Source organism: Branchiostoma lanceolatum, chromosome 1 (assembly GCF_035083965.1).
Source record: "Branchiostoma lanceolatum isolate klBraLanc5 chromosome 1, klBraLanc5.hap2, whole genome shotgun sequence".
In the NCBI taxonomy this organism is placed as follows: Eukaryota; Metazoa; Chordata; class Leptocardii; order Amphioxiformes; family Branchiostomatidae; genus Branchiostoma; species Branchiostoma lanceolatum.
The window spans coordinates 30880233-30895310 of record NC_089722.1 but is presented as its reverse complement, the minus strand read 5'-3'; the positions used below and the strand labels follow the sequence as shown (position 1 = coordinate 30895310).

The window sequence follows — 15078 nt, the reverse complement described above, 5'->3', positions numbered from 1 at the left end:
GGAGTTTATCAAACACGGAGAGCCGAACTTTCCGGAAAGGAGTGCAAGCGGGGCCGGTAGAGCCGGCGGTTTCCTGTTTCCACCCTGCCCCATTGTTTGTAGTGGATTTTTCCTGGGGCTGGGTGGGACACGCAAACTCTCAGGAAGTGGGGAGAAGTCTGGGTAAAAAGCTAGACGCTGGGGAATCTCGAGGAATGACTCAGAACAACATCATGGCCATGGAGGTAGAAGCTGGGTTCCAACAATGTGTGGAGAACTTCGGTAGGTTTGAGTCTTGTCTTGTCTTGTCTTCAAGACATGTTTTAAGGAACTGGTTATGTCTGTCAGCTGTCAAATTGAGGGGGAGTAAGTGTAAGACTTTCAAAGGGTAGGAATAGTGTTGGGTTGTGGTTTAAGTTTTGATTTAACATTTTTTTTTACATATTTGAGATTCCTTTCATAGTGTCCGAAGGAGTAGACATGCGTTCTACTTGGATGTACCTGAAGTTTGAATGTGTGCATTTGTACTGTGTACCGTTGTAATCTTCAAAGCGCGTCCACCTGTCTTTGTGATATTTCACATGACAGTTACACTCTCCAACCTTTTTGAAAATGTACCTGGTGGCTGGTATGTGTGCAGTTTGATAGTACCACCCCACACTTGTTGTTTTGCCTGGGACAAATTTGGTGGGCACACTGGGTTTAAATCGGAGACAAATATTTCGGGGCACCCCATGGAGGTGTCTTCGCTCTGTGGTCAGGGGAGGTTTGACTCCTTCAGCATTTTTGCAAACAAAGTGGGTGCCAAATCTGCGGCACGCTTGTCACGCAAGTCTGGGGCTCTATCTAGCGAACAGGGGATTGGGGTGGGAGTCATCAGTATTATGTACCTATCTACTGGTCAATGCTTCTAGTTATGTTAAATACACATGTACATGACAGGGATTTGAGTAACTTATGGGTGTTGTCATTGTGGTTTTGTGGTCTTTCTGTATGCTGTTGCTCAAGAATTTTATGTACTGTAGGCTTGTGTTATAAGAGCAACATGCTAATATGGTGTGTAGGTTTGTTTTAAAGTTCATCAATGAAAGAGCGTTTTATAGACAATGATTTAATCTAATTTTAGAGCATGATTAGTTGGTATCTGTTACCTTCTCTTGCTCACTCACTCACTGTGCGTTCTCTTACATGCAGTCATGCATGCACAACTTCAAGGAAGGGGATATAATATAAAGGATTGTCACAGTGAAGGGGAAATGTGAGACTAGAACATGGATTTGGTTCCAGGCTATTTCTGTAACATATTGTTCCATCCTATAGCTCTCTTACGTAATTGGTATAATATGCTGTCACTAGCTACATGTAGTACCTGTGTAGTCCTTTTCCTATTGAACATTAAATCTTGTCTCTAAATCAGGGGCAGGATGCATATGTCAAGGGTTTGTCTTGTAAGAAACAAGAGTAAGGAGATATTGTACCTCTTTTAGATGCATTACTCAGTTGGAAATTACGAAATATGCTTTTGCTACGTTCAATAGAATTCAGATCTTTTCAGACATAGTTACAAATGTATAATTTTTTGTGTATGTTCTAGTATATGTAATTGTAACTTGTAAGCTGTATCAATGAATAATGAAATACCTTTATTGCACGTTTATGCTCTGATGAGCTAAGTACAGGTCATGATGACAAGTAGAAATATAGTACTGTTACAGTGATAACAATAGGAGGGTCTGGAAGGGTTTTATAACAGGTTTAATCTATATGTAGACTTTTTATTGTTGTGATAATTCCAGCTTAAAGACCTCTTCAATTACTACTTGTGTGCTAAATCTTAAAGAATCAACAGGTTATGATCTTACAGCCCAAAACAAGCATGTTCATTACATCTAGGACCCTGTATCCCCTAAAAGACCCTCTAACATTGGATTGCGAGGTTGTGGCTCGGAAGTGTCACTTGTGACGTACCTCCCAGGTTAGAGAAAACAGGTTTCCTGTTGTTCTTATATGGTCAGGTCTGAAGCAGGGGAAGACCTGGGTTCTGACGTGTCACCGGGAGAGAATTCCTCTCACAGGAAAGACATTTCAAGAATTTTACAAACTTCCAACAAATACTTAAGTTTCTTCTTCCTTTATAAGTCTAAACTAGGATACTATGCTTCAAAAATACCCCATACAACTTTTATCTACAAGTTGTAGTATTACAGTGATATTTATACCACCTGATATTCATGACAGTATTGAAAATACAGTAACTGTATTTTCAGTGTCTGACTTCTGTAACATGATATTGTTGTTCTCTTGACAAGTGTCCTCAGACTAAAAGTGAAAGTGTCTTGAGAGAAATTTAAGAAATGTTGAGAAAGTTTCTTCATTCACTCTTGTCAATATACATGTAGGGGCAGGAAGAAATTTTATTAGATCTTTAGCCTTGCACTTAAATTTGTTAAAGGTGCATTTTGTAGGTTTTGCTCTATGTGTAATATTACATGTAACGTAATGTACATGTAAACGGTACTGATGTATATGTACATGTATATTTATTTGCTTCTCTATATTAATCTATAGAGAAATTATATAGTTGATGTCTACTTCAAGTCAAGGTCTACAGTTCAATCTTTGGTGCTACTCTTTAATAACAGAAGGCTCACAAAATGGTGTATGCATATATTGATCTCTGAGTAAAACGGTTCTGCTGGAAAGGAAGACAGTCTGACTGGGTCCTCTGACATGATTCAATGTCTTCCCGGGGAGGGTACTATAAACTGTACGACACATGTGTATTTAGCTTCAGAAATTACATTGTATATTTATGCCTCTTCTTGTGAAGAATTTCTCAGAGGTCAGCCAGTGTTGATATTTCTTTTGTCAGTGGGTAGGTGAAACAGTAACAGAACACAGTGATTAATGGAACCGAGAAAGACCATGAAAGAACCCAACTGTTTCGTGTTCCGTACAGATTATTTGTGTGGGCGGCCATGTTTGTATGACCTTGACAAACAGGAAAGAGTCTATCTCTGTTTTCATGCTGGATTTCAGAGCTATTTCCCAGTTATTTTTGGACAGCGCAAGGCTGAATTCCTAACATAAGGTCAAATATAACTCTAGGAATTCTTGTCATGTCATGTCTGTGTGTGGGGGGAATCTGACGGTGATGATGGACTGATTATTATTTTCAGTAACTAGGCAACGGGGATATACAGCATCTTTGTTTTGGACAATCTGTGGTAGTTTTTGTAATAATAATTTCTTATCAAGTCCACAAGGGCTGATGGGGGAAAATAGGCGGGGCGAGTTGAAAACAAAGATTTAGTTGAGAATGCTAGCAGAGATACTGCTGCTTTTTTGGTTTAGCCAGCACTGGCGGCAGACAATTATGACGTTGTGCATGGTATTTTTTCACGATATTTGTCAGTGCACAGAATTCTCTTTTTGTATCGTCATGGTAGGATTATTTAAGAATAATTAGTGAATGAATAATCAAGGATGATCTTCAAAATAAGATTTTATCAATTTAAGAATCTGTATATTAGAAGTTGCCTGTTTTGCATTTTTTCTCTACTTTGTCCATTCACAAAGTCTTGGTGTTAGGTTAACTTTGTGTAAACTCTGGTGTTGTTTTCCTATTTGAAACTTTATGACGATAAGTAAATCAACACAATAGGTTGTGCTGCCATTTCTTGCTTGCACTGAAGAACAATCTAAATTTACTTAAGAATTCATATTTCATCCTTGGTTCTCAGGTCAGTTTGGCTTTTAATTTGAAAATATTATCAATTGATACACATTTGTGAAGAAGTACATGTACTGTATGTCTCTGTTTTTTCCTTTTTGTAGTTATCGTCTGAACCACCAATAAACAGATATTTCAGGCACTGAGGTACTGACTTATTTATTCGGTGGCTGGGAGCCAAGGAAAGCTATGGGTGTGGTGCAAGCACAACTTTTCCCTAGCTTATATGACCAAACCTATACCATGCAGGGATCTCCCCAGAAATATATAGCAGGATGGGGGGAGGGTGCCGGGCACAGGATACGTGTCGTGAGGGGGGAGGTCTGGAGGGGGCGCACAACTCTCAAAAGGAGAGCGGATGTTGCCTTTTTCAGACATAATGGAAGTTATTTTCTGCAACTTCAGCTTTACACCTGAAATTTCTAGTTTTGAGCAGAATTACAGGCTTTGCTGGGTAAAAATTGGAAAAAATACCCTAACTTTGAAAATCAACAGGATGGAGCTGGGATTAGAACAGGATGGAGGAGCGCCACTGTACCATTCTTTAGGGAGATCCCTGATGCCATGATTAGTTCATGTACATATAGAAGTACTTTGCCACCAAGGACAATCACATCTCTGACTTTTTGTCACTTGTAGGTTGTAGTATTTCCAACCTGTATAGATGATGAACTAGCTAACTTCTTCAGGGTGCTTTTTAGATTGATGTAGGTTTAGATGCTGGAGCTTGCTCGGAATGTCTTGAATGTGACATTTACTACGATAGTCTTGTTATACATCTGATGATACTTGTGATCTCCCTACAGATGCGCTATTAGCTGACCTTGAGCAAACCATTCCAAAAAGGCCGCCTTACCCCCGGGAAGGGCTCGACCACGAACCGGCGCCGCCAGTACCACCTCCGCCCGCGCCTGGAGCGATCAACGGTACGGCCGATACTGGAGCCGACTTTCCTCCACCACCTTCAGAACAACAGGTATTGGTGTGTCAACTTTGTAAAGTTAATGTATGCAAGAATCTCAGGGCTGGAAATTCTTTGATTAGATTTGTGTACCTTCGGCCAGGAGGCTGAAATACTTTCAGTTGATTACCTCCTGGAAGGAGGTCAATGACCTCCAATAGGGGTACTGTTTTGTCTGTGTTTGTTTGTTTGTGTGTGTGTTTGTTGGCAGCTATAATTTTTCTCCAATTTGCAGGAGTGTCCTGAAGATGTTTGTGTTGTCTCTGGTTGCGCTTCTTTGATAAGTCTTATTTTCAGCAATTAATCCAAACCCATTCCCATGTCTACAATGTATGTACAAGCTGGATGTTTCTATATGCTATTGACTCATTTTGTTCATGTCCAGTTTAAATGCCAACGTATCACTGTTGTCTTTTTCAAGAACCAAGAACCTTTGTTTATTTAGAACATAAATAAATATTTATTTGTTACCTAGGTTACATGTTACCTAGGTAACAAACAAACAAACAAACAAGCAATGCAGCACAGTATCAATCCAAATCATTGCTTGGTTACAAAGTTTAACACCAACAAATACTCTCTTCAGTTGAATATAGCTTTCCATATACTGTGTCTGTTGGAAAGAAAAGTTGTCTTAAAAAAAGTTACTGTTGATTAAGCTTAGTGCTCTGTTGATATAGTGAAAAAAATGACTTGTATTGTAACATCAACATGTCTTTGCACTTGGTAATTGCCAGAATTGAGACTCAGCAGGGATATGATACTGTAAATGCAGAAATCCGCGATGGTTTTTTGTTCGCGGTTTTTATGGTGAACTTTCAGTGCAAACTTAAAACCACCGCGAAATTTTTGCCCTGCCTATGACTGTAGCGCTACTAATTGTTTCAAATGCAAACTTAAAACCACCGTGAACACTCCATTTCCTCCCTACCGCGAAATAAAAACTACGCGAACTTAAATGCATTTACAGTAATGTATTACCACACTGCTGTCTGACACTAAGTCTATTGAAAAACTTGGGCTGCCTTCCCAGAATAGTTGGGAAGAAAGGAGCCGTCCCATGATTAACGTCCACTTCCCAACACCGCCTTGTCACTGATATATGACCGTCCTTCCCACCTCAATGCCAGATCCCCCGAGGTAGAAATTGAACACCAAGTCCTCATCACATCCTGCTGATACGGAAATCAATGCTTGCTTCAGCACTTCTTTAGGCCACGCCAATTTAATTTGTTGCTTCTCGGAATAGCCTGTCCTGTTTTTCCCATTTTGAAAAAAAAGGAATTGGGGCGCTATTCCCATTCACAAATTTTACTATCTGTTCAGTTGTGAAACTCAATAGCCACCAAAATAGATTATGAAGGCCTGCACATGCCTAAAAAGTGTGGTCACATTGATCATAAGTTATAATTTTTCATTCATTAAAACTATTTCTCAATATCAATCGGTATATTACATGGCAAAAGGTAATTTTGTTACTGAAATTATAGTTCTAGATCAAAGAAAGGGTTGCATTTGCATAAAATGAGCCATACAAAGCTGAGACTTGAATGATCCTCTATTATTTATGTTATGTAAGCCCTTATCTTCACCCCAGACTATTTTCCCAAAATTTTATTTTCATTTCTTTCCGCCCTGTCGCTCCAATTTGTTTCTGAAAAAATCCGAGAAGCAACAAATAGAATTGGTGTGGCCTGATGTAGAAATCAATGCTTGCTTCAGCACTTCTTCAGAAAAGAATGCATGCAGTCATTCCCCTCTATATGTGCTATTGACTCTAATGGTATCACTGATGAGACAATTTGCCCCCACAGTACTTGTATTAGTAGGCAGGGGCGAACGCGGTCCCTTAATGACTGATTCGGTAGTAATAAGCAATTAATGTTAATGATATTGTGACAGAAGGCAATGTTCGAGAGGTCCAGAGCGTGTAGAACAGCTTGACTCTTGTGGCGCCTGTGCTCAACAGTAAATTGCTAGTTATCAGACGAATCACCCCGTTGTTGGCTGTATCTCAACCAACTCATGTATTAGATGTGAACTTGCTGAGATTTGACATTTACTGTTATTGGCCTTCTGGGTGCTTTACGAGATGTCTACAAATTCAAAGTTTCCTCTTGATGTATTATAGATGTTGAAAGGTGCATTTTATTACAACGGATCGCAGACATCCGTTTTGAGCCTTGTGGGACGAAAACCATCTTGGAGAAGAAGAAATTATTAATCTAACGGGATTCCTCCTCGTTTTTCACTGTGACTTTTATTAGTCGTCATGAGAAGTCTTTGTTACTTGCACAGTAATTCTGTCAATTTTAACTGCCACAAGTATGAACTTTTAACAAGGGAAACCAAATTGAATTGGGGATTACCGGTAGTCCTCAGCAGCTAGCCAGGGTAAACTGACAAATAAATTATCGCTAGACAAGCCATCAACAAGTTCACAGTTACAGGTGATACTTCTGCAGAGACATGAAAAATGCAGACGTTGTGAAGGTGCAAGTATTGAAAACGTGTTCATGAATCGGAGTTGAATTGGAGTTCCACAAAACTTGTGAACTTGAACAGGCCGTTTCATTTTGATAACACTTTGTTACTTCTGCTTTTTAACTTAACCTTTTTGCATGTGCTCTATCCCTTGTTTCCTTTACTAACTTGATACATGGTGTACACCTAAGCACTAGAACTGTGCATGTAGATTTTTAGTTAATTGAACACTGTTTCTCTTTGCACAAGTAGTAATAGTACTTTAGTATCCTGTAGAAAAGTTGCACATGACATATGGCTATTCTTATACTGCTAATGATGATTTCTTTTTATTTTAGTTATGCTATTCTTGTAGATTTGGTGTGTGACTCCTTGCCTGTAAGCCATGTCACATGTGTCATATTTACGACCACAAATTTGTAAAATTCTCAGGACGATCATGGACAAGTTACACAAAATTCTGCCGTCTTGTGATCTGCGTGGTTGTCAATGGTAGATCCTTTTTATCATACGCCTGTCACACAGCACAAAAATTTATTAGGGGACAAGTCTGCTAGCTCTAGATAACATTTTTGAAATCGGGTGACCACTCCAAAGTTTGTCAGCTGGGTGAAAGGTATTGCAATGCCATAGCCTCTTTGAAAATCTTATGACAAAAACGTTTTGGGAGAGAAAGAAACAAAACATGTTTGACAGTGGCTTCAGGTATGCTACACTTGTATATCTCTCACCTAGAAGCAGTCTGACTATGTGCTAGAATACACTGGACTACACATAAAGAAGGGTGAAATACAGTATATGCTTTGATGAGTAAGAGTACTCAGACCCTACAAATTGAATTAAACGTTGTAGTCAGTAAATGATAAAAATCATGGCGCTGGGCTGGCGGGATCACACAGTATTTTCTGGTGATTTCTTGTTCCCACTACTGTATATACATGTGTACATTAATTTACACCAGAATATAGCAACCTGTGATGTTTACTCATCAAAGCTCACTGTGTTTCTGTAGATTTTGCCCTTCTTAATGTGTATTCAAGATCCGGTGCATTCTGGTAAATCATTGGACCCCCTAGGCGTGCAGCACTTGTAGATCTCTCACCTAGAACTAGTAGAAGGTGTGCATCACTTGACTTTTCACCTGGGTTTCTTCCCTCCCTCCCACAGTTAGCAGACTCCCTGCATGAAGGCCAGTTTGCACATGTTAGCCACTCGCATGCCTCCTCCCCACACAACCCAGGGCCTACCGCCTCACCAGTGAGATTCTCTCGTTTCTTCTAACAGGGGCTGTATCTTTACCAATCCCAAAATGTACAGGTTTGCGTAGCAAAACCTTTGTTGGACCCGTTGGCATGTGTGGTGGCCGCCATCTTGATTTTGTGACGTCGCAGGGTAGCCATACCATTTCATTGGGAGGGTTGCTAGCGTTCTCTCTATTTTTAACAAATCGGCACACAACTATCACACATTCAACTCAGATAAAAAGAAAAATTCAATACCAATTCATATATTTATGAAAAGACCCCGTAATCGCTAAACTAACATAGCAAACCTGAATTATATGTAACACAAATACTTAGTAACTCTTAAGTACTAGAAGTATTCTCTTAGCATTTCCTATATGTAACACTTCTAGATTTGCGGGATTGGTTTAGATACAGTTTCTGCTTTTAATTCTTTATTCCTTTTCTCTTTCTTTTTAATCAATTATCTATTTAACATTGTAGTTTCTTGGTTAACATTTTGATTTGTAACATATGAAATGAAAAGTTAAGCAGTGGACCGGAATTCACTTTTTAAGCATTGACTGATTGAGTATTGAATGTCATTTTATTATGTTGGCCATTATTTATGTCTACATTATGTATTATTGTCTGAATTGTTTTATGCAATTTTTCCTTCTAAATCTAATTTGTGAATATTAGTGTCAGCAAAAACCTTAAGCTAAGGCCACACCAATTTAATTTCTTGGTCAATGGATTTTTTATTTTTAAATTTTAGCACACTTAGGACATCATGAAAACAGAAGGCTGGGGTAAATACTTGCACCTGACCCTGTTCACTCCCTGAAACTGTGTGCACCAAAGTACAAACTTTCCTCTGAGATTCTGTTTTCATGTTGATTTTCCAATGTAGCATACTTTTAAAAAAATCCGTTAACCAAGAAATTAACTTGGTGTGGCCTAAGGAGAATCTGCACAAGAAAGATGTCAAGGTCATTTCTAAACTCTTGAGATTGAGATCTAGAGTAAGTTATAAGGAATTCAATTGGGCCACCTTCAATAGATCGCTCCATTGACTTTCTACCATCTAAAAATGCTGACTGTGCCTCTACAATATTTGAAAACGAAGTCATCCTCGGCTCAAACAAAGGGTATTGATTGAAGATCGAGTGATTGAAGTTGGACGGGTGCGGTATGATTGCCCAGAAGCAATGTTATCACGGTGTAAATGAACCTTTAAGTACCAATCCCACACCTTTTCCAGACCAGGTCAGTATGGCCCTGCCTCCAGCAACTTATCAAACGGCCCAGTGCACCCAGGCAATCTGGGGGGCCATTTCTCAGGCCAGCGTGCAAGGCAACGACCCATGATAGAATTTGCTGAGATATGAGAAAGAAAGGAAGAAAAACACAATTGACTGGCCAGGATAGCATTTTATGGATGACGCTTACTGTTGCATCTTTATTGCTTGGATAATAATTCTTTTGAAATGAAACTTGTGAAATATTAAAAAGATGAGAAAATGGTGCTTCCCCAATTTACAGAACTTGTAAAAAAGAATGTTACGAGTTCTGATTTTGAATGTTTTTGTACCGTCTGAATGAAACTCCAGATACAGGTACATGTGCAAGTCTAGAATTATCTTGAAAACGTTTTTGTATGGGTTTGCTCCTCAGTTGACATCGACTAAACCACAATGATTTGTAAATGTCTCTGAATTCTAAATGTTGGAAAGAATTTTGTTAGATTAAGATATTTCATTTCTAAGTAATTTTCCCCCTGGTAGCCATTCTCTTGAAATTGAAAACCTTAAACAAATTTAAACATGAAAATCAAATGTGTCAAGGAGAGAAAATCTGTTCACACCATAAACATTTACCAATGAAAGAGAAGCAGCTAGAACCATTGATGATAATGATGATTTGACTGTTAGTGTTACTCAGTTGTTAAACCTGTGATCACTTTCCTAGGGCCCTTTGTACCAGAGCTATAACATGCAGCCCAGCTATTTCAAACCATAAACATTTAACTGTAATAAGGACAGCTAAATTGATGATGTTATAATGATTATTTGACTGTTAACCGGTTGTTAAAGTTAAAACGGTCACCTCTCTCCCAGGTCCTGTGTACCAGAGTTATAATGTGCAGCCCCAGCCATTTACAGCTAAATTGATATCATAATGATGATTTGACTGTTTATTTTAATTACCCTATAGTTAAAACTGTTGTGCAGCCACAGCTATTTCAAACTATAAACATAACCGCAAAAAGGCACAGCTAAATTGATGGTACTATAATGATGATTTGACTGTTAAGTGGTAGTTAAAACCGTCACCTCTCTCCCAGGGTTCTGTGTACTGTTCTAGAGCTATGACATGCAGCCCCAATTATTTCAAGCCATAAACCTTTAACTGTAAAAAGGCACAGCTAAATTGATGATATTATAATGATGATTTGACTGTTAACTGGTAATTAAGACGGTCACCTCTCTCCCAGGGAAGGCCCTTTGTACCAGAGCTACTAAGTATAACGTGCAGCCCCAGCTATTTCAAAGCATGAACATTTAACTGTAAAAAGAATGATGATAATGATAATTTGATTGTCACCCAGTAATTAAAACCGTTGCCTCTTTCCCAGGGCCCATTGTACCAGAGCTACAACGTCCAGCCCCAGCTACAGTACCAGCACGCCCCCCAACAGTTCGCTGCCTCCAGTTATGCCCCCAAGCCCTACCAACCCAAGACCATGAGCTCCTCACTCAACAACAACCTCTCCGAGCTGGACTCTCTCCTAGCTGATCTGAACGCTGCCCAGGGGTCTGGGGACCTTAACAGTGCAGGTGAGGCATTTCTAACACTTTTCCTTCCATAATTCTTAAGGTGTTGTCTTTTTCCTTTGTACAATCTGGAAGAAATTCAGTGTTGAGATTGTAGAATGATTATGATGAAGAAGCAAATTGCAGACAATTAAAAAAAGTACTCAGTCTGTTTGTTACTTATTTTCTGAAGCTGCCCCAAATGGTAGGGCACTGTTGTCATTTCTAGTGTACATATACATTGTGAAAGACCCACCCTTGTGAGGGAAAAAGTCAATACTGACTTCCAAAAGACCAGGTGACCTAACATATAGATTCATTCATTCCGATTCTTGTTAGAAAAAGAAATCAACCTATACAAGCCACAAATCTTCTTATGTTGATTTCAGTGGGGACCTACATGTATGTTTCCTCAATAGACGGTGCGAGGGATATTTTTAGTCCAGAAATGTTGGAAAACTCAAATGAGATTAAACCGCTGATCTTCGTCTGCATTTCACATTTCTGCCTGGCAGCTTGTAACTAAGAGTAGTCTGCTTCTCTGCTTTACGGTCTTCTCTTGTTCTGTGTCTTGCCCTTCCTTCCTTCCCTCTGGAAGACATCTATCGTAAGATAATCATAGCCTCCTCCTTATGCACTGCCGCCTTCTTGGACCCAGCCTTTAAAGGGAGGGAAAGGCCGGGAGCAAAAGAAGGTACGGCTCTTACATGTGCCGTTGTTCTTTCTTAAGGCTCATAGTTTTCAGCAGCACTTCTATCTCTCTTTCTTTTCTTTTCTTTTTGCCCTGTCCCTTTCAAACCTGTACCTTTGAAACAAACTCTAACATCTTTTGAAATGCTCGATAATGAAATTGAAACAAAAGTACAAGCACTACTGAAAGTTGTTTGAAACTCCCAAATTGTACCAGAATCGACCTTTTCTAGTGCCTAGTGCCTAGTACTCAGTTCTCACAAACACACAAACACACACAAGCATCGATGACAATTGAATACTTCTCCCAGATTCAATTCAGTCTTTTGCAATGGCTCACTGCAATTCCTATACCAGCCATCTGCTCGGCCTGTGTGCTTTAATGACATGTACAACCTCTATTGATGCACACGTACATGTTTACATACATATCACAATCTGATGGACCAGTGAATTAAAGATATTTTGTCATTACACGTGCATGTTATTTTGTCATTTATGTGAAGGTTTATAAATTCATCACCCCATTTCTCTGGGGAAATTCCACACTGGTCTTCATTAACCTTTAGCACACTGAAGTAGCTGTTTGGCACCCAATTCTCTATTGGTAACAGAGTTAGGCAGCATGGAGAACTTTACGTAGATCGGTCAGACGGTCACTGCTCATTGTCCTTGTATTATTTTTTTTCATATTATTAATAATAAAACCTGTTGCGTTGAAATTTTGGGGAGCTTTTGAGGTCTACAACACCTCATGTAGGTTCATTCTGTGATAGACCAAGAACTTTTTCTGTGACACCTATATAGACATTACTATTTAGGAATGTAGTGGTTTTACATGTTCTGAAAGTCAGAATATCCATGTCAGGTATTCCACTGTACTGCCTCAAATGTGCTGCTCTCTTTTTGTTATAAAAGGTACAGCAAGGTTCACGTCCCCTTTGGATATATCTTTGTATGGAATGAATCAACACATACTACTAACCACATTTGCCATACAGACATCATTCTACTCTTGAATTACTAACATGATTCCCAATTGTATATTCAAATTCTGTAGCAATATCTTATGTTGTTTTTCCTTCCCGTTCAGCAGGAAGCTTACATGTGTCCACCTCCCCTCCCCACGGCTCCCCTGCCAACAATAAGAAGATCCCTCCCCCCGTGAAGGCCAAGCCCAAGAAGGGGATCTCGGACATCAGGCCTGATGTAGACAGTCTGCTGGACGAGCTGCAGAATGCAGTTCCAACAGGAGCAAAGTAAGGCGCGCTCTAGACTGAGCGCGGTTTAACCAAAGTAGTTCACTTTAACCGATCTCTGCCACTTACCGTTACCACTCTAAAGAGGATATCCGTTTTTTCCATGAAGCGACCCAGACCACATCCCAACCCCGGTCTAGGCCTAGGTTCGGAACCGGTTCGGATTATTTGAAGCGCGCTCAGTGTAAAGTGCACCTAAGACTCAGTACAATATAGATGTGCTAGAAGACAGAAAAAGATATCCAGGCATGCACAGAATGATAGACCTTTACAAGTAGACATGCTAGCCAGTGAAATCTCTGACCCACCTCCAAAAGAACAAGAAAGAGCCATGACTTCAAGTATCAGCCTTATCAGCTCAAAATCAGTGCATTTAGAAATTCCCTTTCCCCCCGCAAACTCTTAAAGAGTGAAACCTTTTGTCTACAAATATGTTAGGGTTATGCTACTTGCCTTTGTTTGTTTGTTTGTTCGAACCTTTGTTTATGAGACTTAAGTTAGCCTGCAGGCCGTCTTGAAAAATTGAGGTCATGAGGGAGGAGGTAAGGGTCACACAAAATTCACTTATCAACCTTTTTCAGTTCTCCTGGCCAGAGAGCGTCGCCATACAACGACCACGCGCCCCAGCCCCTCACCGCCGTGATTTCCCAGGCTCCCCCGCAGCACGCCTCGCCCTCCCCGGTCTCCTCCGGCGGCCAGTCGTCCCCCCGGCCCCGCACCGCGTCCTCCGCCACTAAGGAGCTGGACGACTTAATGGCCTCGCTGTCGGACTTCAGGATGCAGAGTACTACTCAAGTCACGCATGTACAGGTAGGACCTGACTTCAGGATGCAGAGTACTACTCAAGTCACGCATGTACAGGTACATGTACATGCAGGAACTGCCTTAAAGTTCTGTTTTATACAGTAGAAGAACCTATGGAATGACTTGTAACCTTATCATGGCTGAGAGAAACAGAATCATCAAGCTGATATTAAACTCCTTCTACACCACTACACAGTACACTGAGGATGTAGGAACATCCAATGTTTTAAGGGCTGATGTAGATTTGTAGTTCTCTTGCATACTTTGTTCTGTGCACTTAGGAGTAAAATGCATCAGTAGCTCAGGCAGGTAGAAGAAAAATGAGGTAACATTAGTCAATAGCATTTCATAGTTCAGAGATTGGAAAAATGTCAGACGGAGCATGTTTTTTTTCACCTCAGCCTCAGCCCATGCCCGCCCCGCCCGCTGTGGTTGAGGATGCCTACGCCACGCCCAACAAGGCCAGGAGCCCCACCTCCCCTGGGCCCGGGGGAGAGGCCCTACCCCGGGGGAGCCAGCTGGACACCATGCTGTCCAACCTGCAGTCGGACATGTCCAGACAGGGGGTGCAGACGGTACAGAAGGGCCAGTGTGCTGCCTGCAGTAAGCCTATTGTTGGACAGGTGGGGCTTTTTTATATATGAAAACGTGAGGCTTTTAGTCCTCCACTGCCTCCAAAAAAGGAGTCAAATCCAGCTTGATATAGACAACACTCGTATTCAAGTAGTCTATTGTTACAACAATGTCAGTCACAGTACACTGTCACATGTTTTTCCATGTTTCTACAATGTACCTGCAGTTAGCTTTTGGGCATGAACTTGCAATTAACCTTTTTTTTTTTAACCTATTTTTGTCCTTTTTATACAAACAGCAAAAATGAGCTTATTTATATGACTGTAATTGACTGCAAACACCTATAGCATCCAGATAATTCTAAAGACCCCGTCACAAATGAGAAATTCAGCTCGGCTGACGTGTTGGCGAGCTTCAAATGTGCATTTTCAGCCGAAGTATGGCCGACGTCCTGTCGTCTACGCGGGTTGATGCAAATATTGGCCTTTTACCAGTTTAGTCGATACTGACTTCGTCCATGTCCAAGAGATGGTACCATCTCATGGGGTATTTTTAG

General features: G+C 40.4%; 1 protein-coding gene across 10 annotated transcripts in view; it reads left to right on the top strand.

Moving 5' to 3' along the window:
- LOC136448396 (paxillin-like) overlaps window positions 1-15078 on the top strand; it is a 41120-nt gene that overhangs the window by 20489 nt on the left and 5553 nt on the right. For 6 of the 10 annotated variants that reach the window (XM_066447913.1, XM_066447866.1, XM_066447857.1 and 3 more), the window contains 6 exons: window positions 4519-4688; window positions 8325-8414; window positions 11019-11220; window positions 12980-13145; window positions 13727-14006; window positions 14351-14572. In XM_066447913.1, the coding sequence (XP_066304010.1) occupies window positions 4519-4688; window positions 8325-8414; window positions 11019-11220; window positions 12980-13145; window positions 13727-14006; window positions 14351-14572 (1130 nt within the window). Of the gene's footprint in view, window positions 1-20; window positions 262-4518; window positions 4689-8324; window positions 8415-11018; window positions 11221-12979; window positions 13146-13726; window positions 14007-14350; window positions 14573-15078 lie in introns of those variants that run through there. The other 4 variants (XM_066447896.1, XM_066447885.1, XM_066447902.1 and 1 more) reach the window with 4 other exon arrangements.